At 47.0% G+C, this 27,344-nt stretch overlaps 1 protein-coding gene across 3 annotated transcripts in view; it reads left to right on the top strand.

Moving 5' to 3' along the window:
* FRMD5 (FERM domain containing 5) overlaps window positions 1-27,344 on the top strand; it is a gene marked incomplete at its 5' end in the record, with an annotated part of 339,686 nt that overhangs the window by 270,651 nt on the left and 41,691 nt on the right. For all 3 annotated transcript variants that reach the window (XM_079914501.1, XM_079914500.1, XM_079914499.1), the window contains one exon: window positions 23,097-23,201. In XM_079914501.1, the coding sequence (XP_079770627.1) occupies window positions 23,097-23,201 (105 nt within the window). The remainder of the gene's footprint in view (window positions 1-23,096; window positions 23,202-27,344) is intronic.

The raw sequence follows: 27,344 nt of genomic DNA, 5'->3' as shown, positions 1-27,344 counted from the left end.
CTTATTGAAGAGGCTGTCTTTTCTCCATTGAATATTCTTGTCTCCTTTATCAAAGATACGGTGACCATATGTGCGTGGGTTTATCGCTGGGCTTTCTATCCTGTTCCATTGATCTATATTTCTGTTTTTGTGCCCGTACCAAACTGTCTTGATTACTGTAGCTATGCAGTACAGTCTGAAGTCAGGGAGCATAATTCCTCCAGCTCCGTTCTTCTTTCTCAAGATTGCTTTGTCTATTCGGGGTCTTTTGTGTTTCCATAAAAATTGTTAAATTTATTTGTTCTAGTTCTGTGAAATATGCCAGTGGTAGTTTGATAGGGATTGCACTGAATCTGTAGATTGCTTTGGGCAGTATAGTCATTTTCACAATGTTGATTCTTCCAATCCAAGAACATGGTATATCTCTCCATCTGTTTGTATCGTGTTTAATTTCATTCATCAGTGTCTTATAATTTTCTGCATACAGGTCTTTTGTCTCCTTAGGTAGGTTTATTCCTAGATATTTTATTCTTTTTGTTGCCATGGTAAATGGGAGTGTTTTCTTAATTTCACTTTTAGATTTTTCATCATTAGTGCATAGGAATGCAAGAGACTTCTGTGCATTAATTTTGTATCCTGCTACTTTACCAAATTCATTGATTAGGTCTAGTAGTTTTCTGGTAGCCTCTTAAGGATTCTCTATGTACAGTATCATGTCATCTGCAAACAGTGACAGCTTTACTTCTTCTTTTCCAATTTGGGTTCCTTTTATTTCTTTTTCTTCTCTGATTGCTGTGGCTAAAACTTCCAAAACTATGTTGAGTAAGAGTGGTGAGAGTGGGCAACCTTGTCTTGTTCCTGATCTTAGTGGAAATGGTTTCAGTATTTCACCATTGAGGACGATGTTGGCTGTGGGTTTGTCATATATGGCCTTTATTATGTTGAGGAAAGTTCCCTCTATGCCTACTTTCTGGAGGGTTTTTATCATAAATGGGTGTTGAATTTTGTCGAGAGCTTTCTCTGCACTTGTTGAGATGATCATATGGTTTTTCTCCTTCAGTTTGTTAATATGGTGTATCACATTGAATGATTTGCATATATTGAAGAATCCTTGCATTCCTTGGATAAACCCCACTTGATCATAGTGTATGATCCTTTTAATGTGCTGTTGGATTCTGTTTGCTACTATTTTGTTGAGGATTTTTGCATCTATGTTCATCAGTGATATTGGCCTGTAGTTTTCTTTCTTTGTGACATCTTTGTCTGGTGGTGATATCAGAGTGATGGTGGCCTCGTAGAATGAGTTTGGGAGTGTTCCTCCCTCTGCTATATTTTGGAAGAGTTTGAGAAGGATAGGTGTTAGCTCTTCTTTAAATGTTTGATAGAATTCTCCTGTGAAGCCATCTGGTCCTGGGCTTTTGTTTCTTGGAAGATTGTTAATCACAGTCTCAGTTTTAGTGCTTATGATGGGTCTGTTCATATTTTCTATTTCTTGCTGGTTCAGTCTCGGAAGGTTGTGCATTTCTAAGAATTTGTCCATTTCTTCCATGTTGTCCGTTTTATTGGCATAGAGTTGCTTGTAGTAATCTCTCATGATCCTTTGTATTTCTGCAATGTCAGTTGTTACTTCACCTTTTTAATTTCCAATTCTGTTGATTTGAGTCTTCTCCCTTTTTTTCTTGATAAGTCTGGCTACTGGTTTATCAATTTTGTTTATCTTCTCAAAGAACCAGCTTTTAGTTTTATTGATCTTTGCTATTGTTTCCTTCATTTCTTGTTCATTTATTTCTGATCTGATCTTTATGATTTCTTTCCTTCTGCTAACTCTGGGGTTTTTTTGTTCTTCTTTCTCTAATTGCTTTAGGTGTAAGGTTAGGTTGTTTATTTGAGATGTTTCTTGTTTCTTAAGGTAGGATTGTATTGCTGTAAACTTCCCTCTTAGAACTGCTTTTGCTGCATCCCATAGGTTTTGGGTCGTCGTGTCTCCATTGTCATTTGTTTCTAGGTATTTTTTGATTTCCTCTTTGATTTCTTCAGTGATCTCTTGGTTATTAAGTAGTGTATTGTTTAGCCTCCACATGTTTGTAGTTTTTACAGATTTTTTCCTGTAATTGATATCTAGTCTCATAGTGTTGTGGTCGGAAAAGATACTTGATACAATTTCAATTTTCTTAAATTTACCAAGCCTTGATTTGTGACCCAAGATATGATCTATCCTGGAGAATGTTCCATGAGCACTTGAGAAGAAAGTGTATTATGTTGTTTTTGGATGGAGTGTCCTATAAATATCAATTAAGTCCATCTTGTTTAATGTATCATTTAAAGCTTGTGTTTCCTTATTTATTTTCATTTTGGATGATCTGTCCATTGGTGAAAGTGGGGTGTTAAAAGTCCCCTACTATGATTGTGTTGCTGTCGATTTCCCCTTTTATGGCTGTTAGTATTTGCCTTATGTTTTGAGGTGCTCCTATGTTGGGTGCATAAATATTTACAATTGTTATATCTTCTTCTTAGATTGATCCCTTGATCATTATGTACTCTCCTTCTTAGTCTCTTGTAATAGTCTTTGTTTTAAAGTCTATTTTGTCTGATATGAGAATTGCTACTCTAGCTTTCTTTTGATTTGCATTTGCATGGAGTATCTTTTTCCATACCCTCACTTTCAGTTTGTATGTGTCCCTAGGTCTGAAATGGGTTCTTGTAGACAGCATATGTACGCGTCTTGTTTTTGTATTCATTCAGCCAGTCTGCTCCAGATTGGAGCATTGAATCTTACATTTAAGGTAGTTATCGATATGTATGTTCCTATTACCATTTTCTTAATTGTTTTGGGTTTGTTATTGTAGGTCTTTTCCTTCTCTTGTGTTTCCTGCCCAGAGAAGTCCCTTTAGCATTTGTTGTAACGCTGGTTTGTTGGTGCTGAATTCTCTTAGCTTTTGCTTGTTTGTAAAGGTTTTAATTTCTCTGTTGAATCTGAATGAGATCCTTGCTGGATAGAGTAATCTTGGTTGTAGGTTCTTCCGTTTCATCACTTTAAATATGTTCTGCCACTCCCTTGTGGCTTGCAGAGTTTCTGCTGAAAGGTCAGCTGTTAACCTTATGGGAATTCCCTTGTGTGTTATTTGTTGTTCTTCCCTTGCTGCTTTTAATCTTTTTTCTTTGTATTTACTATTTGATAGTTTGATTAATATGTGTCTTGGCGTGTTTCTCCTTGGATTTATCCTGTATGGGACTCTCTGTGCTTCCTGGACTTGATTAACTATTTCCTTTCCCATATTAGGGAAGTTTTCAACAATAATCTCTTCATATATTTTCTGCATCCCTTTCTTCCTCTCTTCTTCTTCTGGGACCCCTATAGTTCGAATGTTGGTGCATTTAATGTTGTCCCAGAGGTCTCTGAGACTGTCTTCAATTCTTTTCATTCTTTTTTCTTTATTCTGCTCTGCAGTAGTTATTTCCATTATTTTATCTTCCAGGTCACTTATCCGTTCTTCTGCCTCAGTTATTCTGCTCTTGATCCCTTCTAGAAAATTTTGAATTTCATTTATTGTGTTGTTCATCACTGTTTGCTCTTTAGTTCTTCTAGGTCCTTGTTAAACGTTTTTTGTATTGTCTCCATTCTATTTCCAAGATTTTGGGTCATCTTTACTATCATTATTCTGAATTCTTTTTCAGGTAGACTGCCTATTTCCTCTTCATTTGTTAGGTCTGGTGGGTTTTCACCTTGCTTCTTCATCTGCTGTGTGTTTCTCTGTCTTCTCATTTTGCTTATCTTACTGTGTTTGGGGTCCCCTTTTCGCAGGCTGCAGTTCGTAGTTCCCGTTGTTTTTGGTGTCTGCCCCCAGTGGCTAAGGTTGATTCAGTGGGTTGTGTAGGCTCCCTGGTGGAGGCGACTAGTGCCTGTGTTCTGGTGAATGAGGCTGGATCTTGTCTTTCTGGTGGGCAGGTCCACGTTTGGTGGTTGTTTTGGGCTGTGTGTGTCCTTATTATGATTTTAGGCAGCCTCTCTGCTAATGGGTGTGGTTGTGTTCTTGTCTTGCTAGTTGTTTGGCGTAGGCTGTCCAGCACTGTAGCTTGCCGGTCATTGAGTGGAGCTGGGTCTTGGCGTTTAATGGAGACCTCTGGGAGATTTTTGCCATTTGATGTTATGTGGAGCTGGGAGGTCTCTTGTGGACCAGTGTCCTGAACTTGGCTCTCCCACCTCAGAGGCACAGCCCTGACACCTGGCTGGAGCACCAAGACCCTGTCATCCACGCGGCTCAGAGTAAACGGGAGAAAAAAAAGAAATTAAGAAAGTAGAAGGTAAAATAAATAAAATAAAATAAAGTTATTAAAATAAAAAATGATTATTAAAAAAATTTTTTTTAATTAAAAAAAGAAAGAAGAGCAACCAAACCAAAAAACACATCCACCAATGGTAACAAGTGCTAAAAACTATACTTAAAAAACAAAACAAGAAACGGACAGACAGAACCCTAGGACAAATGGTAAAAGCAGAGCTATACAGACAAAATCACACACACAAGCATACACATACACACTCACAAAAAGAGAAAAAGGGACAAAAATATATATATCGTTGCTCCCAAAGTCCACCTCCTCAATTTGGGATGATTCGTTGTCTATTCAGGTATTTCACAGATGCAGGGTACATCAAGTTGATTGTGGAGATTTAATCCACTGTTCCTGAGGCTGCTGGGAGAGATTTCCCTTTCTCTTCTTTGTTCGCACAGCTCCTGGGGTTCAGCTTTGGATTTGGCCCCGCCTCTGCGTGTAGGTCGCCTGAGGGCGTCTGTTCTTCTCTGAGACAGGACGGGGTTAAAGGAGCAGCTGATTCGGGGACCCTGGCTCACTCAGGCCCGGGGGAGGGAGGGGTACAGATGCGGGGCGAGCCTGTGGCGGCAGAGGTCAGCATGACGTTGCACCAGCCTGAGGTGCGCAGTGCGTTCTCCCGGGGGAGTTGTCCCTGGATCCCGGGACCCTGGCAGTGGCAGGCTGCACAGGCTCCCCGGAAGGGAGGTGTGGACAGTGACCTGTGCTCGCACACAGGCTTCTTGGTGGCGGCAGCAGCAGCCTTAGCATCTCATGCCCGTCTCTGGGGTCCGCGCTGATAGCCGCGGCTCGCGCCCGTCTCCGGAGCTCCTTTAAGCGGCGCTCTTAATCCCCTCTCCTTGCGCACCACGAAATAAAGAGGCAAGAAAAAGTCTCTTGCCTCTTCGCCAGCTCCAGACGTTTTCCCGGACTCCCTCCTGGCTAGCTGTGGTGCACTAGCCCCCTTCAGGCTGTGTTCATGCCGCCAACCCCTTGGGATCCGACAAAAGCCCGAGCCTCAGCTCCCAGCCCCCACCCACCCCGGCGGGTAAGCAAACAAGCCTCTCGGGCTGGTGAGTGCTGGTCGCCACCAATCCTCTGTGTGGGAATCTCTCCGCTTTGCCCTCCGCACCCCTGTTGCTGCGCTCTCCCCCATGGCTCCGAAGCTCCCCACTCCGCCACCCGTGGTCTCCGCCCGAGAAGCGGAGTGTGTGGAAACCTTTCCTCCTTCACAGCTCCCTCCCACTGGTGCAGGTCCTGTCCCTATTCTTTTGTCTCTGTTTTTTCTTTTTTCTTTTGGGCTACCCAGGTACGTGGGGAGTTTCTTGCCTTTTGGGAGGTCTGAGGTCTTCTGCCAGCGTTCAGTAGGTGTTCTGTAGGAGTTGTTCCACATGTAGGTGTATTTCTGATGTATTTTTGGGGAGGATGGTGATCTCCACGTCTTACTCTTCCGCCATCTTGAAGCTCCTCCTTAAAGTGAAAACATTGTACACCTGTCATAGCTAATTTGACAATAAGTATAAGTGCCAGTCATTCTCTTAATATATCTCTTGAATAAGAATCTTAGAGATGAAAATATATTGCCTCCAGAACGCCTGCTGATGGGCTAAATCTTGAGATGTACTGTGTTTCCTATGCCTGGAATTGACTCTGCTTGGTGTGAAAGTTTTCACCAGTATACCACTTGAAGTTAGTGCTGAGACTCAGCTGCTGGGACAAGAGGAGCATTCACATAGGTTTTTGTGCACAATTAGTTTCAGTTCTACTCGCCAGTCTAAGGAAAGGGCAGTTGGAATGGGGTTGTTAGATATACTTTACTACTTTTATTTATTTATTTATTTATTTATTTTATTTATTTTTTTTGCGGTACGCGGGCCCCTCACTGTTGTGGCTCCGGACGCGCAGGCTCAGCGGCCATGGCTCACAGGCCCAGCCACTCCGCGGCATGTGGGATCTTCCCGGACCGGGGCACGAACCCGCGTCCCCTGCATCGGCAGGCGGACTCTCAACCACTGCGCCACCAGGGAAGCCCCACTACTTTTATTTTTACAGCTTTTATTGAGTCAAGATTATTTCCTTGAGTGCCTGCTATGTTTCAAGGATTAGGCATACCAGAGAAGTAAGACAAGGTCCCTGTTCCATCCACCCTGCCTCCATGACAAATTAGTAGATCATTACAACATACGGAGAGGGAGGGTATGCCCAGAATGCTATGGAAGATCAGAGGAGAGCATCTAAAACTAACTTTAAAGAAATGTACAAATCTCTGTTTATGCAAACATGACTTATATGCCTTGAAAATTGAATTCAATCATGGTACCTATAAGAAGGAAATGTATTCTAGCAAATATTTTTTTAAGATAAGATTTGCCAAAAACAGTGTGCTCTAAAAATAAATCAATGTAATGACTGATCTAGGAAATCTTAATTATTTCCTTAATTAATTCAATAGTCGGATCCCTGAAAGAATTAATGACCCATTCACCAAAGTCATTGTGATAATGCTCAATTTAAAGATAGCTTTTCAACCTATTCTCCCAGCCTCCTTGCTGAACTGAAATTGTGGAAATTGTCCTCTGTTTCTACTCATTCACAGCCCTCTTCAAACTGGTCACTGAAACACTGTTTATTCTGCCACCTAAATATTTCTTTAATCCATCCCATTTTTATTCTTATCACCATTATCGTAGTCTGTGTGTCCATCAAAGCTCATTTGGATTGTTACAATGATTTTCCATCTGGTCTTCCTGCTTCTAGTCTTACCGTCTTCTAATCCTCCTCCACCAACATGAAATCTACTTACATCTTATTCCCACTTAAAATCTTTCCAACCTTTGCCATCATTGACAGAATAAAGCCCTTAGGATGGCATATGTGGCCATTGACCACCCAGCCCTTGTCTGTCTCTCCGTATTTCACCTTGATCTCCTGCAACAGACCTCCTTGTGCCATGGCAGGTGGTAAAATTCCTAGAACATGCCCTGCTCTGGACATGCTGTTCCCTATGCCGTTCTCCCACTCGCAGGCTGGCAAGCTCTATGCATCCTTCAAGACTCAGTTAGTAAATCCTTCTCTTTGTGAGGTCTTTCTGGTAGTCTCATTCCATCACACTATCCCTGTACCTTGTACAATACCTCTGTTATGACATATATCTCCTCACCGTAATTTGTGAGAAATTCTTCCCCTCCCCAAAATAAGGTTCACCTCTAGTTAATGGAAAATTGAGGGGATCACCCCATCACTCTTCATCTTTGGAGTTCTCTTGGGCAGGGAGAATAGGTATCAGTAATATGGCCTCAAAAGATTTCTTACTGGAAGTTCAGGGAGGACTTGAACACACTGAGGGGCTGCTCCAGAGCTTATTCCACTGACTGTGTCTCTTACACAGTCTGATGTCACATGCTTTCCTAAGTAAGTACCTTTGATGAATTGAAAAGAGCACCTCAGAGAACAACATATAAAACACTCTGCCTGGGGAGAAAGACCCGCAGGGCCAAGTTAACTTGCCAATGATGCATCGTTTTGCTGAGGCAGCAGCTTTTCTTGTCGTGAGCTGACGACTTCCTCAGGCCTATAGATGTCATGTTAAACTTTAACGATATCTGGGCTTCCCTGGTGACACAGTGGTTGAGAATCTGCCTGCCAATGCAGGGGACACGGGTTCGAGCCCTGGTCTGGGAAGATCCCACATGCCATGGAGCAGCTAGGCCCGTGAGCCACAACTACTGAGCCTGCGCGTCTGGAGCTTGTGCTCCGCAACAAGAGAGGCCGCGATAGTGAGAAGCCCGCGCACCGCGATGAAGAGTGGCGCCCACTTGCCGCAACTAGAGAAAGCCCTGGCACAGAGACGAAGACCCAACACAGGCAAAAATAAATAAATAAAATGTAAAGTTTAATGATATCTGGAGTGTACAAAGGAAGAACAAAATAGGGACTTCCCTGGTGGTCCAGTGGGTAAGACTCCACGGTCCCAATGCAGGGGGCCCCGAGTTCAATCCCTGGTCAGGGAACTAGATCCCACATGCTGCAGCTAAGGTCCTGCATGCTGCAACTAAAACCCAGCACAGACAAAATAAAAAATTTTTTTTAAAAATTGATAACAGCCTTTGGGGGTATAGAAAGAGTGCATATGACCTCTCGTGTTACACCCAGCTCTTGCCTCAGCTCCCCCAGATACCTCGAGATTTGGGATTGGTTACCAGCTGATCTCTAATCTCCTGGATATAAAGATTTGGAAATGTTCTGATCCAAAAAAAAACCTAAAAGAAAAGTAAGAAGAAATCTGGCTTTAAATGCTGCTTATTTCTTATTCATCATCTTCAAATATTGTCGACTGAATTACTGGCTTCCTGTTAGGTTTTGAGGATTTTTCCCCTTTGTGTATCTTCATGGAGAAGCCTGGCATCTCCACTTTTTCCAGCAGGAGTGGTTTTCTGCTTGAAGCAGGCCAATAGTGCCCAGGTCTAAGAGATCTAAAGAGTCAGAAAAGAATTCAAGCAATGGGCTTAGCTATGCATTTAGACATAGAGTCAGAGGATTATAAATCCAACCCAAAGCTGCATAGAAGTATGGAGCTGTAGGTTGCTTCCGCAGGGGACATACGAGAAAAATCGAAGGATGGCAGTTCAGCATAATGGAAGGAGTGTGAACTTTGGGGCAAGGTAGGCCTGGATTTGAGCCCCACATACTAGTTGTGTGGTCTTAGATATGTCATTTAACTCCACTAAGCCTTGGTTTCCTCTTTGGTAAAATGGAATTAATAGAAACCTTTGTTATGGAATTGTTAGCATCAGAGAGAATGCTTGAGGAATGCTTTGCACGTTTCTCTTAAGAAATGGTAGTTATGATTTTGGGTTTGTGTTGAGAGTGATCTGATAGACTCTGATGTTCCACCCAATCCCCTGGGAGTGCTGTTGGCAGTGGTCTACATCCAGTGACTGCTCAAGCAGGGGTGTACAAGGCCTGGCTATTTTGGTTCAACTTGAAATAACTCTGAAGGACCATTCTAGCTCCAGAGCTCTCCATAGTTCAGCCTAGTCGACACTAGGCCTGCATTGCAGCTCACCTTCTCCCTCGGCCCACTCCAGCTTTCTTTCATAACTTTCCATGGGTGTCAATTCCGAGAGCACTCCTTAAAAACATCCTGCATGCTAACCTCCATCCCAGAGTCACTTCGTGTATAACCTGACCTGTGACAAACGACAAGGCAGGTATCCAATCCTATGTTATTAATCACCCATTGATCTGAAGCCCAAAGAAGATCCTGGGCACCTTGGCTAGGTGTCGGGAAATATTTTAGAAAGACAGGCAAAGCATCAGAAAAACTGTAAGGGAAAGAGGGAAATACCTAGAGACATGTGGAATTTGCCCATGGGAAGGTGTCTTATAATTTACAGAAATTAAAAACATCCTAGGGCTTCCCTGGTGGCACAGTGGTTGAGAGTCCGCCTGCTGATGCAGGGGACATGAGTTCGTGCCCCGGTCTGGGAAGATCCCATGTGCCGCGGAGCGGCTGGGCCCGTGAGCCATGGCCGCTGAGCCTGCGCGTCCGGAGCCTGTGCTCCGCAACGGGAGAGACCACAACAGTGAGAGGCCCATATACCGCAAAAAAAAAAAAACATCCTAACTCCTATTCCACATGATCCCAGGAGCATGAAAGTGTTTTCCAATATCAACTTCCTGAAAGGAACTTGGCTCTGAGATTCACATCAATATAATTACACATACGTAATGATTAGTCTTTTCCAGTATCGAACTTTTAATTCCCTTTTCTATGGCAAGGACCCAGCTAGAGACCTTCCTGGAAGCAGAGCTGTGTTTCCCTTTCCCATGATGTGTGTGGGTGACCAAGCAGTTATTTTGGAGCCGAGCTGTACTGCAGGCCACTTTCTGTTGCCTGGTGGCGTTTAGGCTGGGAGCCCCTTGTACCACTCAGGTGCAGGTGGAGTTAGAATCAGGAGGCCGGACAAAAGGTAATACTTGGGACTCCAATCCTGGAATAATTTCTAGGGTTAAGTTTGACTCTGCTTTGGACAGGGACTCCATCTCCAGGAGCAGTCTTATCCCAACATGATCCTTCTCTGTTCTTTCCTACACTGATCTCACTGGGTATTAGGAGTTGAAGACCCAGGAGGACCTCATCAGGGAAGATGAGCTACTGCTAATCTTCAGCTAATAGCCTGGTCATATCATTTAGTAGCTAATCAACCAACACTTCCTGAGGATCAGGTACAAGGCCCTGGGCTGTGCGCTATGAGCGCAAACACTGGGGAGCACACTTCTACCTCTCCTGGTAACAGACAGGAACGGGGACATGAACATGGAGAGGCAGCAGTAGGATGGGTGCATGGTACACATAGTGAGTGCCAGGAGATTGGAGGAAAGAAGATGGCTTTTCCCAAGTCACTTTTTTAGATGTCTCTAAATCCCATGTCTCTGCAGTCCTGAGAACGCTCAGGCAGTGCCTGGCCCATGGGAGGCCCTCAATAGATATATACTGAGTTGGGCATTTTTCCCAGGGGTTTGTCATCCATTTTTTGGCCTTCAAATGACACAATATTCAGTTTGCAGCAGATGTGCAAAATTTTTTTCAGGGGTGACTTCTCTGCGCTGCCGTACAGCCCTCAGGGGACTCTTGGTCTCAGTACTGGCGGCCTTGCTGTGCGGAGGCACAGAGATGACAGGGATGTGCCAGAGACCTCGGGTGTGCTGCTGAGCTCAAGGCTCCCCCTCTCCTGCCTTCACCCCTACTCTTCAGGCCGAAGAACTGCTGAAGGAGCTCTGGCACACGTCCACAAGTCTTGCCACCTCCGTTTGCTCTCTCCACCATACTGCAAGGCCTAGACCGTGGTTTCACCTGACGTCCTGGGGAGGTGATCACCCCACCCCACCTCCAGTGCATGTGAGGAGATACATTTCCAAGCCCAGGAATTATTCATAGACCAAGAGGTACCTGTTGCTGCTCAGCCACTGAAGTAATTATATCTGGAAGAACCCTCAGGAAACTTAAGCTCAGGGACTGGGAGGGCACTTACCTCAAAGCACATCCTTGACTTTTATCTCAGCCCAAGTTCAGAGGCTCTGCCTCCGGGCAAATTTAGGATAGTGTGGGATGAGGTTGGAGGGAACGCCTTATCAGGCCCCTTCCCATCTCTGTCATTCTCTATCCCTTCTTTACTAGACAGTTGAAGAGTTCTCAATCTTATATTCAGGGTCATGCAAAGAAAACTTCATTCCCCTCCCCAGCCCCGACTGTCACCCCTAAGGCCCTTTCATACAGAAATTCAGGAGCCCCCTGCCGCCTGGGATGTAGTCTAGGAAACAGTGGGCCTGGGGAGGACGGAGGGATGCACAGCCTCAGCACCCAACCTGAGAAGATCCTGCAGCAGTTCCCTCTGTGTGAGGCTGGAGGTGTGCACTGGAGGATCTAAGAGGATTTTTTCCGTAGTTTACAGCGGAATGTAAAATGACCAGACTCATAGTGGGATAACAGTTTCACATAATGGTCTTCACTGTCTGAGGCCTGCTAGAGGCAGTTTCCAGAATTGAATGAATTCTGTTTAGTTACTCTTCCCATTTACTTTGAGCAATGGCCCTGAGTTTTTCAAATTAATTAAACTAGTGATAAATGTCTTAATGAACATTCACCTTGTAAAGCTACCTGATTACCCTTTTTTTTTTTGCAGTACGCGGGCCTCTCACTGCTGTGGCCTCTCCCATTGCGGAGCACAGGCTCCGGACACGCAGGCTCCGGACGCACAGGCCCAGCCGCTCCACGGCATGTGGGATCTTCCTGGACCGGGGCACGAACCCGTGTCCCCTGCATCGGCAGGCAGACTCTCAACCACTGCGCCACCAGGGAAGCCCCTGATTACCCTTTTTGTTTTTTGTTTTTTGTTCTTTTTTTTCACTTATTTTATCCTCACTTAAGAGAAGATGGACCTGGAGTGTGATTACTGTGGTCAGCTAAGAACAGAATCAGAGGCTCTGGGCACGTAAAGGCATAAAGGGACACAAGGTCATTTACACAGAGGGAAACTGAGACTCAGAGAAAGAAAGGACTTGCCCAAATTCTCTTGGGCTCAGAATTTGCTTTTCCTTACTCCCTCATGTCCCTGCTTCCCCAAACTCCCGGCTCAAAGCTGAACACAGAAGACTTTCCTCGCTGGCATGGAACATCCTTGGGGCATCTATCCCATACCCATCTACTTCCCCACCCACTGATGGAGGAATGTCTGGATCCTCGCCCAGGAAGGAGAAAGGAGAAGGCTGGTCATGACAGCCAAGACGGAAGTCTGACTGAGAACCTTAAAGAGCACAGAGGCAGGAAGGAGGCAGCAGCAGGCACGGGTCTGGGGCAGCCCCCAGCCCACCTGCTCCCTAGACGAGAGACCCTAGAGGCCAGGGGAGGAAATGTTTTGGAACAGACTCCCTGCCACTGATGGCAAAACTGGGGTGAGAAGGGAGCTCTTTCTCTGAATTAGGTTTGATGATACCTGCCAGCTTTATTTTCTGATGATGTAGCTCATGGCAAAAGGGCAGTGAATTTTGTGCTACTTAGCCATTGAAAGTAAATGGTGATTGGGGACTTGAACTTTCCAGCCAGAACTGGGCAGCTGCCCACTGTCATGAAAGGTAGAGTTTGAAAAATCTGGCAGGAAGGAGCAGAATTCCTCTGTAGTATTGAACCCACAAGCCTAGTGCTCTGAAGTTGGTACTCTTGGTACGTGAGAACATGAAAACTGAATAAAAAGTGAGAGTTGTGGGACTTCCCTGGCGGTCCAGTGGTTGAGACTTCGCCTTCCAGTGCAGCGGGTGCAGGTTCGATCCCTGGTCAGGGATCTAATATCCCACGTGCCTCATGGCCAAAAAAACCCCAAGGCATAAAACAGAAGCAGTATTGTAACAAATTCAGTGAAGACTTTAAAAATGGTCCACGTCAAAAAAAATCTTTAAAAAAAAAATAAATAAACTGAGCACTTTAAAAAAAAGTGAGAATTGTGCTGACAAAGCAGGGGCATGATTCTAGAGTGGTATTTGTCCTGGAGTTCAAATATCCACTTTTTCTTCCCCTTATCCCTGCAGTCCTTGCCCCGAGAGCGGCTAGTGACCAACAGGTGCTGGAGAAGGGTGGATCCAGTCCCATGATCCCCAGACCATCCGCATGGGCATCACCTTGATCTTGCTAAGCCCCATCCCAGACCCACTGGGCCAGATACTCTGGGAGAGGGGCCCAGCATTCTGTTTTAACAACTATGCAGGTGATTCCAATGCAGGCTCCAGTTAGAACCACTGGTCCAGAGCATGGTATGGTTCTGAATTTGCTTATTAAGGAAACTATTTTCAAGAGAGCTAGCCATTGCCTCCTACCTTACCTCCCCGCTCCATCCCCCTCCACCACTGGGACAGCTGCTATTGGGAGATCTGGGGTTTGCCCTATTGCTTTCCCAGGCCTCAGCATTTGTAAAATAAACCATCTTTCCACCACCTGCTTGGTTTCTGGCCCCAGCTGTCTCACTCCTCTCCTGGGACTTCCAGTTTTGTTGTTCCAGTGAGGTTGTCTCCACTTAAATGGTGGGAAGGGGGTCATTCATCAGTGTGGCTTTGTACCATCAATGGGACCATAGACCAAGAGCTGTGCCCTGGACCCTACCTCAGAGGCTTCTCTGCTCTGATGAGAGACTTTTCAAGGGAGGCCCTGGTTATCCTTCTCAGGAGAAGCAATGAGAATGACCTGCCTGGTCCTAGCTAGGGACACCAGCAGCTGTGAGTGACTGAGTGAGCTCTGGGGAACTTGGGACTCCAATCCAGGAGCTGTGAGCTCTGCTTGTTCGTACCTCCCCCTTTACCTGCCAGCAGGATGGGCAGTCACCTGCGGACTGCAGGGGGAAGAGTCTGAAGGTACAGTTCACTCTTATAGCTTTAATGCCAAAGAGAACCAATTATGGTTTTTGAAAGAGATCGGCGCTCTGGAGTAACTTAAATACACTTTTCCAATTTTTTTTTTTTTCTAATTAATGCCAAGGCATTAAAAGGTATGGTGGTTGTTGAAACTGTGTCGTGTCTCATCCTCCACCTCACTCGCTCCTTCCCGAGTGTTAGGAGCGTGTCAAGAGCGTATCAGAAGAAGCTCTGCCTTTGTCCCCGTGGAATTAAATACAGCTGTCAGGCCTCCGAGGGGTTTGGGTTGATGGCATATATTTGATATTTTATACTTTTCTTCTGACCTAGTCTGGGGAAAATAGCCTTGGGATATGGAGAAGATGCAAACCTGTGCCTTGAGAGCCCTGCGGGGCAGATTTCCAAAATAGTGGCCAACGCCATAAGCTCGGGGACACTGCACAGCTGGACGTGTAGCCAGGACCCACCTGAGCATTCTTGTCCAGGGAGGACTGGCTTCTGTTCCGTGAGTGCACAGCCCCATCGCTAAGGCTGTGTTATGTTCAAGTCCATTCAGCCTAAGGGAAGAAGGGGTCACAGGAGGCAGAGGAGGTTGGTAGGGAAAATACACAGGGTTTTTATGTATATTATGTGTCTTGTTTTGAGCCTCACAATAATCCTTTGAGAGATGTAGTGTTAATCTTGTTTTGTAGCTAAGGAAACGGAAGCTCAGAAGGATTAAGGGACAGGTCTGAGGTCACAAGCTGAGAAGTGGCAGAGCAGGGCCTTGACTCCAAGCCCAGGGCTCATCCTCAGTGAACCTTCCCAGGGCCCTTCCCCTCTCTGCTCTCTTTGCCTCCACGTCAGCTCCAAGGGAACGTGAGTGACCTGATAGGGTAATTGAAAAGGAGACTGCACCAGGACTCAGAAATCCTGGACTCTTCATTATTTGATGTGTCCAGCCTAGAACCCACCACATTTGTTGGTACTGGCCAATAAGCAGTTTTCTGCTGAGGGGCAAGGAGACTGGGGGGAAGGCTGCAGGATTATGAGAACCAGTGAAGATGCTGAGCTTGACATGGTGCTCCTGACCCTGGCCACCCAGGCCACTCCCCTTAACCCTAGGAATTCCCAGGCTTGACAAATAGCATGTGCAATTGCCCTTTGCAAAAAAAAAAAAAAAAGGCAATAAAATGTGTTGTCAAACTGTCTTTAGGGTTGGGTGCAAGGGGATGTCTATTGTATTTCCTTTTTAAGTAATTTATTTTACTGAAGTATAGCTGATTTACAATGTTGTGCTAATTTCTGCTGTGCAGCATAGAGATTCAGTTATACATATATACATTCTTTTTCATATTCTTTTCCATTATGGTTTATCACAGGATATTGAATATAGTTCCCTGTGCTATACAGTAGGACCTTGTTGTTTATCCATTCTATATATAATAGTTTGCATCTGCTAATCCCAAACTCCCAGTCCTTCCCTCCCCCACCCCCCTGCCCCCGGCAACCACAAGTCTGTTCTCTATGTCTGTGAGTCTGTTCCTGTTTTGTAGATAAGTTCATTTGTGTCATATTTTAGATTCCACATATAAGTGATATCATATGGTATTTGTCTTTCTCTTTCTGACTTACTTCACTTACTATGATAATCTCTAGGTCTGTCCATGTTGCTGCAAATGGCCTTATTTCATTCTTTTTATGGCTGAGTAATATTCCGTTGTATATATGTAGCATATCTTTATCCATTCATCTGTCGATGGACATTTAGGTTGTTTCCATGTCTTGGCTATTGTGTATAGTGCTGCTGTGAACATACGGGTGCATATATCTTTTTGAATTATAGTTTTTTCTGGATATATGCCCAGGAGTGGGATTAATGGATCACATAGCAACTCTATTTTTAGTTTTTTGAGAAACTTCCATACTCTTTTCCATAGTGGCTGCACCAGTTTACATTCCAAGGGGTTGTCTATTTGCCCCAAAATGCTGGGCTTTCTTTACAAATTATCTGAAGCAACGTTGTAGGCATAGTTGTATGAGAGGGTGTGCGTGTATGTGTGTGCGTGTTTGTGTGTGTGTGTGTGTGTGTGTGAGAAAGAGAGAGAGAATATGAGCTTCACACAAATATGAAGTGTTGAGTTTTTTTCTAACAAGCCAGGCTGAGTTTTCAGTAATTCTATAGCTATGATATGACTAGTCCACTGAGGTATTCAGCACTGGCTGGAAAAATACAACCGAAATTTATTCCATCAATAGCAAGAAACAGTGACGCTTCTAAGGGTCACTTTACTGTAAAAGTGGCCTCACCATGAGAAAGAGAGACGGGTTTGCTTTCCTTCAGGCCCAGCTCAGGCTTTTTGTCCTTCTGGTAACTTCACCGGATACAAGGAATCCACGTAGGAATGGGGACGCCTTGGCTCTTGAAGCATCGTCACTGATGTCTCAGTAAGTCTAGCCCTCTCGTTAGCCCTGCTCTTACAAGCTCTACGACAGCAGGTTTGAGGATCTGCTCAGAGGGTCTTAACTGCCCTCGTTGAGTCTGGCTTGGACCATCTGTGCTAACAGAACACGTAGTCCTCCCTCCCATGCCGTTGACTTGCACACAGTGACCTCCACGTTCCAGACGGAATGTGTTTTGCCTGCCCCACGTGCATGTCCTCTGCCTAACACACCATGTGGCGCCGAGCTCAGCCAGTTCTCTGACCCAAGCAAGGACTGCCAGCAGGGCTCCCTGAGGCCCCATGCCTGGCATCTGAACCTACACATACCTATTTGCATCATGAAAAGCACCCAGTTCCCTCAGTTTGCATGTAGAATGGCTGGTTATTGGTGCAAGAAGGTGCTGCGTTTGTTAAGGACTAGCTGGGGCCAGTGGCTGCAGGAGTCTGGGTGACCACTGTTCCTCTCTCCCTCTGAACTCTGCCTTCCCTCCTCAGGGCCGGACCTCTCCCCCAGGAGCCACATGGCCACCTGGCTCCAGGGCAGCCTCCTGGTGCTATATTCTAGGTACCAAGTACCTGCATGGGCCCCATCGTTCCCAGCCTAACTGCCGAGCTCTGGAGTCCATCTCCTCTGAGAGTAGGGAGCGAGGGCCTGCGTGGGGCTCAGCTCTGGCCCTGCCGCGCTGGGGGCAACCCGCTATACGACAGAGTACAGCTGCATTTCTCCCTGCAATTACCCTCCCTCATCTGCTACCAGAGCGAGCTGGCTGCTTTTCTAGCCGCAGCCTCAGCAGTTCCTGGGCAGATTTTGTTGGTTTATGACTAAGCAAGAAAAGTGGGCTCCTGGGCCAGAAGCTCGGCGGGAGTTCTGTCCCTTCAAAGAAAATGTAAATTGGCATGGAAGGTGCAGAGGTTAAGAAATCTGGGGCCCTGCTGTTAGCATTCGTGCCCCTCTCCTCCCTGAGCCTCAGAAAGCCAGGCCGCTTGTAGTGTGCGAACACAGGGGCAGGACCGCACCCCAGTGATTGATTCACACTTCTCCGCTCAGCGTACTCATGCCCTGGCCCTGAGAAGATGAGCTAATGTGGCTGTTCCTCTGTGACATTAAAGTGCTTTTTTTTTTTTTAATTAATTTATTTATTTTTGGCTGCTTCGGGTCTTCGTTGCTGCGCGTGGGCTTTCTGTAGTTGCAGCGAACGGGGACTACTCTTCGTTGCGGTGCACGGGCTTCTCATTGCGGTGGCTTCTCTTGTTGTGGAGCACGGGCTCTAGGTACACGGGCTTGAGTAGTTGTGGCACATGGGCTCAGTAGTTGTGGCTCGTGGCTCTAGGGCGCAAGCTCAGTAGTTGTGGCACGCTGACTTAGTTGCTCTGCGGCATGTGGGATCTCCCCGGACCGGGGCTCGAACCCGTGTCTCCTGCATGGGCAGGCGGATTCTTAACCACTGCGCCACCAGGGAAGTTCCGACATTAAAGTGCTTTTACACAGCTCCTGCTCCTGAACCTGGCAGACGGCTGCACACACATGCCCTTAGACGACATGGATAAGGAAAGCCAGCAAGTCTTTGGCCTACAAGAAGTGTAAATGTAAAGTTAGGACAGAAAAGAGGCTGGGATGCCATCCTACCCCTAGGGTGCCGGGTGCCTTATCCCTCCCTCTCAAGTCCCTGAGGACAACTTGTTCAGCCCTTGCTTCCTCCCCCAGGCACCCCCCATCCTGGCATGGCCTTTCCGCACCCCCGGACTCTTGTGCTTTTGGAGGGCAGGTGCCCACCTCCTGCAACCTTCCACCTCCCCTCTGCCTTCTTGAAGGGCCGTGAAACCACGGCCAGCTCCCCTTTAACTGCACGTGGCCCAGGATCTGAGAAAGTTGTGATGGCTCGTGCCCCCTTCACGACTCAGGTAGTTTTTATTTATAATCTACCTGCCTCACAGGTAAGCTGGATTGAATAAGGCCCAGTGAGTGGGGAGCTTTCTACATGTTAGCTCCTCTTATCTGGATGCACCACGCCAGAGTCCCTGGGATTGACCCTGTGATGGGTTAAAAAAAAAAGCGGTTCTCCTACCCAAGGGTGTTGACTGTGAGGCAGAAAATGCAATTAACCTTGACCAGTTTAGGTCACCGGCCCAAGCCTGCTTACTGCTTGCTGCTTCAGTGCCTTCCCTAAAGAACAGACAAACCATAGAGAGCTAGAACCAGGCCCTCCAGGAAGAAGCACCAATATGAATTCTCCTGACCTCTGAGTTTCAAAACGATTCTAAGGGGCTCATGAATCGTTCTGAGCACCATAGAGAGAGAATTAAAAGGATGCATGTGTACGTACTATTATTTTCAAATGTGTGTAGGTGCTATTGTGGTTCATAAAATGTACATTTATTTTTTAGATGGGTGCTTAATACATTGTTTTGACCCACTAATGTCCTTGTGAAGAGAATAACCTCTGAGGTTTAGCTGGATTCGGGTGCTCTGCCTCAGCTCGCTTGTCCTGAAGATAAACGGCCTCAGGCTTGGAGCCCCGACTTTGTGACTAAACAGTAATCACCTGTCAGCGTGCGTGCCTGTTTCTCCAGTATAATCAATGGCGCAACACTGAGCACACAACACACGGGTTAGCATAGCACCAGGGCAACCGCCAGCAAAGGGAAAAGGAGACAGAACTCACTGGACTTTGCGGTCCCACCAAAAGAGAAAGCTGGCTGCCAGAGAATATTCCAGAAAGCCCCAACTTAAGGCAGGGAGACCACGGAGAGGGAATCCTAGGACACGGCTGGCATCTGGAAGTGCAAGGCCAGGAAGTTTTAAATTCCTAAACCCTAGCCCCTGTCAGAGGGTTGCTGTAGAAACCCACCACGAGGGTCCGCCTTGTGACCTTCCCCCCAAAGACTGCCTGGGGCCACTCCACCAGCCACAGGAGTGGGTGCTCCAAGGGAGGGGCGATTGCATCTCTGTGTGAAAGGTGTCCCAGCGGCTCTCAGTAGATCCTGCTTTGTGTTTCTTCTGGGGTTTTAAACTTCATGGGATTCCGCTCTAAGGAGGAGCTCTGCTCCTACCTCTCTCCCTTCCTTCCCTCCAGCCTTGGAGACACAGCAAGGGAAGATGCTTGTCTTCATTAGTCTCCACAAGAGCCTCGTAGCTCAAAACCATGCCTCCACCACGGGTAAGTGGGAACCTGAGGGAACTCTGACTTCATGGTGGGGAGCAGAGGTTTCACCAGATGCTGAGAAATAATGATAAAAAGATCCTTTTCCACTGATAAAGGGAATGTACAATAGGATGTGTCTTTTTTGTTTTACAACTACCTAAAGAGAAAAGCCATGCTTCTTTTTCTTCCTGTGAAGTGGAAGAACTCTGAGGTTGGATCTGCTGAATTTAATGTTCTTACCAGCTAAGAGCCCTACAAGTGTATTTGAGCTGCCAACCCATGAGTATGAGTTGTTTTTGTGGAAGACATGATTCCTTTTTTTTTTAACATCTTTATTGGAGTATAATTGCTTTCACACAATGGCGTGTTAGTTTCTGCTCTATAACAAAGTGGATCAGCTATACATATACATACATCCCCATATCCCCTCCCTCTTGCGTCTCCCTCCCACCCTCCCTGTCCCACCCCTCTAGGTGGTCACAAAGCACTGAGCTGATCTCCCTGTGCTATGCGGCTGCTTCCCACTAGCTATCTATTTTACGTTTGGTAGTGTATATATGTCCATGCCACTCTCTCTCTTCATCCCAGCTTACCCTTCCCCCTCCCCGTGTCCTCAAGTCCATTCTCTGTGTCTGCGGGAAGACATGAGTCTTATCAAAAGTCCATGTGATTTCTATCACAGAGGTGCAATTTCCCCATGGCTGCCCCAGGCTTCTGCTAATATGGCTGTTGTATGTAAGGAAGCGAACTTCTTCAGCCATTAAAACTCACACCAGGAGGGACAAATTAGGGGTATGGAATTAACAGATACAAAGTACTATTTATAAAATAGGTGAACAACAAGGATATACTCTATACCTCAGGGAATTATACCAATTATCTCATAATAACCTGTAATAAAGTATAATCTGCAAAAATACTGAATCACTGTGCTGTTCACCTGAAACTAACATAATATGTAAATCAACTATACTTCAATTAAAAACAAAAAACTCACCCCAGCTGATCACAGTGTAATAGCCAGCTTGGTGCAAAGGACAATTTGTAGGGAAAAATATTCATAATATGCAACTGTCTCTTAGTATTCCATTTCAATTGCTTTGAGAGAGATAACAGTACAGGACATGCTGCTTGAGACAGGGTTAAGCATATTTTCTCTGTTCCCAGAGAACCTTAAAAATGACTTTAAACTCTTCCCACACTCTGGGGCATCAGTAAGGAAAGAGTTGACAGCCCCTGCCCACAGTGACAGTTGTTGATGGAGTCCTTTGAAAGACCTGGTTTGTGGCCCACTGCCCCGAAGTCCCCGTGTGATTCATAACAAGGCTCTGTTGTGAGAGTAGCTCTTGCTTGTGGGAGACCGAAGGGTGTAAGAATGGGGCCAGCTGCCTCAAGGTTATGTTGTGGGCGGGAGTGTGAGGCCGGCAGAAGAGCACGGGAGGTGCCCACGTGGCACCATCTTCCTTAGTTGAGCTGTCCACTCACTCATCCTTCCAATCCTGCAAGGGTAAGCTTCTTAAGATACTTACTGAGAGATTTGATATCCTGCCCTAGTTCTCCTTGGAAAAGTATAGGGTGAGCTGGCAGAAGGGACAGAGGTGAGGGGTAAACCTTTTGAGGTCTTAAAGATCTGTCCATTCCAGGAGCAGGGCCAGGTCCTTCTGTAATTACCCGTGGCCTTGGGCCTTGTCATAGGTGAGATAGTTTGGATCTTATAAGACCACCTTGATTTGCATGCGGAATTAAACACAGATCCACCAGAGATGAGCATCTCAGCTGAACTGCGGAGACCACTGGGGTCAGGCCCAGAGATGCTGTCTTGCAGAGCTCCAGCTGTCCTGACACTTCCCTGCAAGTCATTCTCCCAGCTCATCAGAGATACCCAGGCAGGTCCCTGAGGAGAAGGTTATGGGTTTAGAAGTGGCCTAATTTCTTGACATTTTGTAAAACCTTTTAGCCACCCCTCCACCTTCTATCCATTGTTTCCACAAATAATTATTGAGGACACACCTGCCATATGCCAAGCCCTGTGCTAACTTCTGGGGGAGGGCTCCTACCCTCGTGAAAAGTATGGTGTAGAAAGGGAGCAGATGATAAATAAGTAAACAAATCAACAAGATAATGACAGACTGTCAGTGCCATGAAGGAAATAAACAGGATAAATAAATGAGATAGACAGTGACAGGGAGGGGCTGTTCTGTAGGGAAAGACCTCTCTGCAGCAAGGACATTTGAGTTGAGACCTCAAGGACATGAAGAGCTGGAGGAAGGGCATCCCAGGCAGACGGGGTACAAAGACGCAGAGGCAGAAAAGCCTTGGCCTGCTCAGGAACAAAGAGATGGTGGCCGGAGAGTGGTGAGAAGAATGATTTGGGGTGAGTTCAGAGAGGAGGCAGGAGCCAGGTCGTGTAGGGCCTTGGAGGCCGCGGTCAGAGCTTGGATTTTATTCTGAGAGCAAGAGAAACCCCTTGCTGACAGTGTCACACAGGAGTGGCAAAGTCATTAAAGATCACTGCGTGCTCGCTGCAGTTAAGAGCCGTGAGGCATATCTATATGTGCTGCTATAGAGTCACAAGATACCGTGATGGGGAAGAATCCCAAGAAGCAGAATACAGTATAAAATATGCTGCTGATGTCTTTTTAAAACAGGAGATGTGTATGTATATAGGCTTGCCCGTGTATAAAGTAACCTCATTAAGGATACCCAAGAAGCTGGTGAGGGTTTGCTTCTGGGGATGGGGAACTGCAGCACAGGTAAAAGGGAGACTCTTCATAGTATATTCTTTTGTATGTTTGAATATCTTACTATGTGCCTGTATTACTTATTCATTAAAAAAAGACAGTTTGTCTAAATCGCGGTCACCCTGGCCGCCATGTGGAGAAAGGGTGAGCACAGAAGCAGAAGACTGGCTAGTAGGCTCTGGCCGTGGTCCAGTTGAGAGGTGGTGGTGGCTTCACCTAGGGAGTTGGTGACGGGGATGCAGAGAAGCAGGAGGATTCATGATGCACTTTAGAGGCAGAGCCAGCTGGACTTGGTGAGTTCCACACGACAGTCCAGAGGAACGCTGTGTGCATTATAGGTGGGAACTGGGCCTACCTGACTCTTATCTGCCTTCTCTGACATCTTTGTGGAAGGAAGGGTTCTTGGGCTCCTTCCAGGTGCTGAAAGCCTCAGAATTCCTGAGAATGTTGAATCCATCACAATATGGAGGACATAGTTATGGACATGTGCCCCTTTCACATCCTCATGCAACTGTTACAAACGATTTTTAATGACCATCAAAACACAGTTACACTGAAGAAGCCCGCCCATTTCTCAACGGAGCTTGCTTTCTTTGCAGAGAGATGCCAAAGGCCAATACCTGTTTGACCTTCTTTGCCACCACCTGAACCTGCTTGAGAAAGACTATTTTGGGATCCGCTTTGTGGACCCTGATAAGCAGCGGGTAAGTCAATATTCGAAGCACAGATGGAGGAGAGGGTTGGTCAGTAAGCCTGAGGCCCTGAACTGTCTGTCACTCATGTTCGGAGTTTAGCCGCAGGAGTCGGGGACCAACCGGACCCTGCAGTTCGGTGTCATCTCTTCAGATCATATTGTGAGACGTGCAAGACCCCGTAGCAGAGCTCAGCCGGAATGGTCCATCGTTTTTTAGATGCTGAAATGGCAGCCTCGAGAGCTGAAGTGATTTGCCCAAAGCTGCCCAGTTAGAGTCAGGGCAGCTGGGCGGGTGTTGTGGTCTCAGAGCCCAGGTCACAGGCTGAGGCTGTCCTGCCCCTCTCTAGTAAATGGGCTGATTCGCCTTGTTCTGGTTAGGAAGGGTCTCACCTGAGTGCCACAAGAACCCCATCTGGGCAGGACAGAGATGGAGCCGAACTGACGTGGGCTTTTCAGCCCTTGCAAATCCTGCAGTTCTTGTTCTGCTCTACACAACGTGGGCGGCTCTACAGACACAAGGCATTGACAAGGACTGTGATATTCCGGACAGATACAGAAACAAGGCCCCTGACTACTCCTCCAGCTTCATCTCCCCGACTGTCTCCACCCTGCTGTGGCCCCACCAGACGATACTGTGGCTCTCCACACACGTCAGTCTTCTCCTCTTCAGAGCCTTCGCCTGTACAGTTCTCCTCTGGAACGTCGCTTCCCCTTTCCTCACTTCTCTACTCTCCACACTTTCCTTCTGGCTAACTCCTTCTCACATGTAAGGTCTCAGCTTAGGCTTTGACTTCTTCCCGGAAGCCTTCCCTAACCCCTACTCTGACTGAGGGGCCCCTCTGATGTGCCCCCATGTGCCCTGTTCTACCCCTATTGGAGTAGAACTTATTACACCATGCTGGTATCGCCTGTTTGATTACCTGTGTTCCTTGCAAAAATATGAGTTCCACGAGGGCATGGACTTTATCTCATTCATCACTGTAACCCATGGAACTAGCACAGAGCCTAGAATGCAGTGGATGCTCAATAAATATCTGCTGAAGGGATGATGAGCGGGTGAGTTAGTGGGTTATAGTGCCATGCTCCTGCCCTCCACTTGCCCAGCTACCCTTCAGGCCCACGCCTGCAGTTCCTATAACTTCCGTCCATCAGCCCTTTGCTCGCTGTGGGGAGGTTCTCTCTGGCATCCCCACCGAAGTGGGAAAGTATGCAGAAGCGTTCAGGCCTCACTGCCTCCCTTCCCCACACCCACTGTCGTCTACCATCCTCCAAAAGCACTGTCACCACGAGCCCCAGAGGGCCCCCCTTTCATGGGTCCACACATTTTTTTCATAGCTCCAAACATAAGCTTCATCTCTGTCACCACTGGGGACCTTGGAGCCCCGGAGGGCGCAGCCTCCCATCAGTGCCCAGGGCCACAGGTAACTCCCTCTCCAGGCCAGAATCAGATGATGTTTTTTGTTTAATTCATTCATTTATTCATTCATTTATTAATTATTTGGCTGCGTCAGGTCTTCATTGCTGCTCCCAGGCTTTATGTAGTTGCAGCGAGCAGGGGCTACTCTTCGTTGCAGTGAGCAGGCTTCTCACTGCAGTGACTTCTCTTGTTGCGGAGCACAGGCTCTAGATACACGGGCTTCAGTAGTTGCAGCACGTGGGCCCAGTAGTTGTGGCTCGCGGGCTCTAGAGCACAGACTCAGTAGTTGTGGCGCACGGGCTTAGTTGCTCTGCAGCATGTGGGATCTTCCCGGACCAGGGATCGAACCCGCGTCCCCTGCATTGGCAGGCGGATTCTTAACCACTGCACCACCACAGAAGTCCCCAGGTGTTGTTTTGTTGTTTGATGCTCTGAGCCGCTGTGTCTCTAGGTCACATTTAGGGTTTTATGCTGAAGACTTGAGCTGTAGGAAAGAAACCAATGCCTGAAGCTGTTTCCTTTGACAAGCCCTGCCCCACTTTGCTGCCATGTTTCATTCCTCCTGGCTCAGCAGAATTTTGAGCATCACCAGTGTTTGAGGAGTGTTGAGGTCAGCCCCTCACCCTGTAAAGGCCCCACTGTCTTGGCATAAATACTATCCTTAGCTCTGGACGATAGTATAAGACCCCCCAAAGTGCCACGACACCAGGAAGCTACATGTCCTCACATGCTCTAGGTGTCTGTTCACTCTGTAATGGTAGAGTCTTAGACTGTTTTTACAAAGGGATTTTGTTGTTGTAGTTTGTTTATTTTTGGGAGTCAGAGCTGTTTCTCCTTAAGAAGGAAGACCGGTTACCCCAAGGTCTCTTCATCTCCCAAAGACAGTGGCATATGAAGAAAAAAGGGTAAAATGTATCCTGTTCATTATTTTTTAGTTGGATCAGCATGTGCTTGAGGAGGATAAGAGAGCATGTTAAGATGACAAAGATTAAAAGCCAAAGGAGACAGAAAAATAAGGAAATGGGGAAAAGGAGAAATAAACTTTCACGGAGTGACTCCTTCGTGCCAGGCTCCACGCTGGGCACAAACCTAGATCTTTCAGCCAATGGACGTTGAGTGATGAGGTGCATCAGGCACGAAGCTAAGAGCTTCACATGTGTTATTCGATCCTTACCACGAACGAGATGAGTATCCGCAGTTATACCATCCATTCTCCAGATGAGTGGACGGTCTCGGACAGGTTATGGAACTTGCCCAAGGCAAGTGGCAAAGCCTGTCTCCTGCTCAGACCTGCCTGATGCCAGAGCCTGTGTGGTTTCTGGGGGTTCCATGCTGAATTCATACCCTATTGCCTCTAAAGTGACACGATTCTGTGCTTTTATTGAGGGTTTAAGGAGAGCAGGGAGGCTTGAGAGCTGTGGGGAAATGGACCTGTAAGGAATTGTCCTAGATCTACTGATCACGATAGAGATGGAAGAGATGAGCTTCCCTGCCCTGCCCCACCCCAGACCTCTTCCCCTGAGCACCAGGGTGGCAGAGCCCAGCGCTCACATCCATCCCATCATCGCTTGCTCTGCAGGGGTCTCCATGGGGTCTGGGATTTCTCTGGTCCCTCCTGGAGGAGCTGCCCTCACTCCCCCTCCCCTGTTCCTGGCTCAGGCCCTGGTCTCAGACTATTCTCACCCTCTCCTTCAAGCCCCCAGAGTCTGAAGATTGTACCACCTTGGCTCCTTCACCCAAACGCAGGAGGAAGCTCCGCTCTCTGAACCTTCTTTTTACTCTTCTCCTGACCCCTCCTCTCCAACCCAATGTTATCAATTTGCTAGTGATTCTGGGACCCAGATATAGGCAGACAGATGCAGAAGGTAACTCTGGCCATCACCATATTTGGGGGATCCTGTCAAGATGTCTCTACCAGACCCTCTCTTGGACAAGCTTTCCACCTTCTTTCCACCTGCTCGTGGTCTCCTCCAGCCTCACTCCTTTCTGGAGCTCGCACTCCAGTACAAACTAAAGTCTTCTCTCCAGCTATTGCCAAGGAGAATAGCCTTTTGTCATTCAGCCTCTCTGCCTTCTGCTGATAATGGATCTATCATTGCACTTAGCTTCTCTCTATCTTCATTTATTTATTTTAATCTATGGGTCCAGCGCCTCAGGGCATTTAGTTTTCTGAGTCCCCGACACTTGCTGTGTTCTTCTCACTGTCCACAATTCTGGTGTGCTCCGCACAGACAGGCCTCCTCCGCCTTCACAGGCCTGGTCTGGAACCCCAGTTGTTTCCATGCAGTTTCATCTCCTGCCTTTGCTCCCCTGTGAAGCCAAGCCGCGGTGGGCCGTGTAATGTGAGAAGGACCTCTTAACCACACTGAGTGACTCTAATGAGTTGCCAGCCTCGTGGGAACTCAGATCAGAGGAAGCAAGAGAGCAGGATGTCAGCCCAGATTATCCATGTGGAGCTGACGGGAGAACTGGCTCTCGGTGCGTCCATTAACTGTGTGACCCACGGCCCAGCCCAGAAGGTGAGAGCTGGGCATCGAGGGAGGCCAGGATGCGTCTGCGTGGCCCTGCCTGCTTTCCTGCCCGAGGGAGGACTCTCCCAGACGTTTTACTAAATAGAAGTAGTCAGAAAAGAGGGAGGTGTGGACCTGGTTCCTTCTCCTGTTCTACAGCTGCACATTGAACACTGAGCTGGGCACCAGCGATACAGTGGTAAACAAGAGAGACTTTTCTGCCCTC

The sequence above is a fragment of the Stenella coeruleoalba genome (assembly GCF_951394435.1).
Source record: "Stenella coeruleoalba genome assembly, chromosome: 2".
Classification (NCBI taxonomy): domain Eukaryota; kingdom Metazoa; phylum Chordata; class Mammalia; order Artiodactyla; family Delphinidae; genus Stenella; species Stenella coeruleoalba.
Note: the sequence above shows the minus strand (reverse complement) of the source record. Positions and strands in the feature narration are given on the sequence as shown.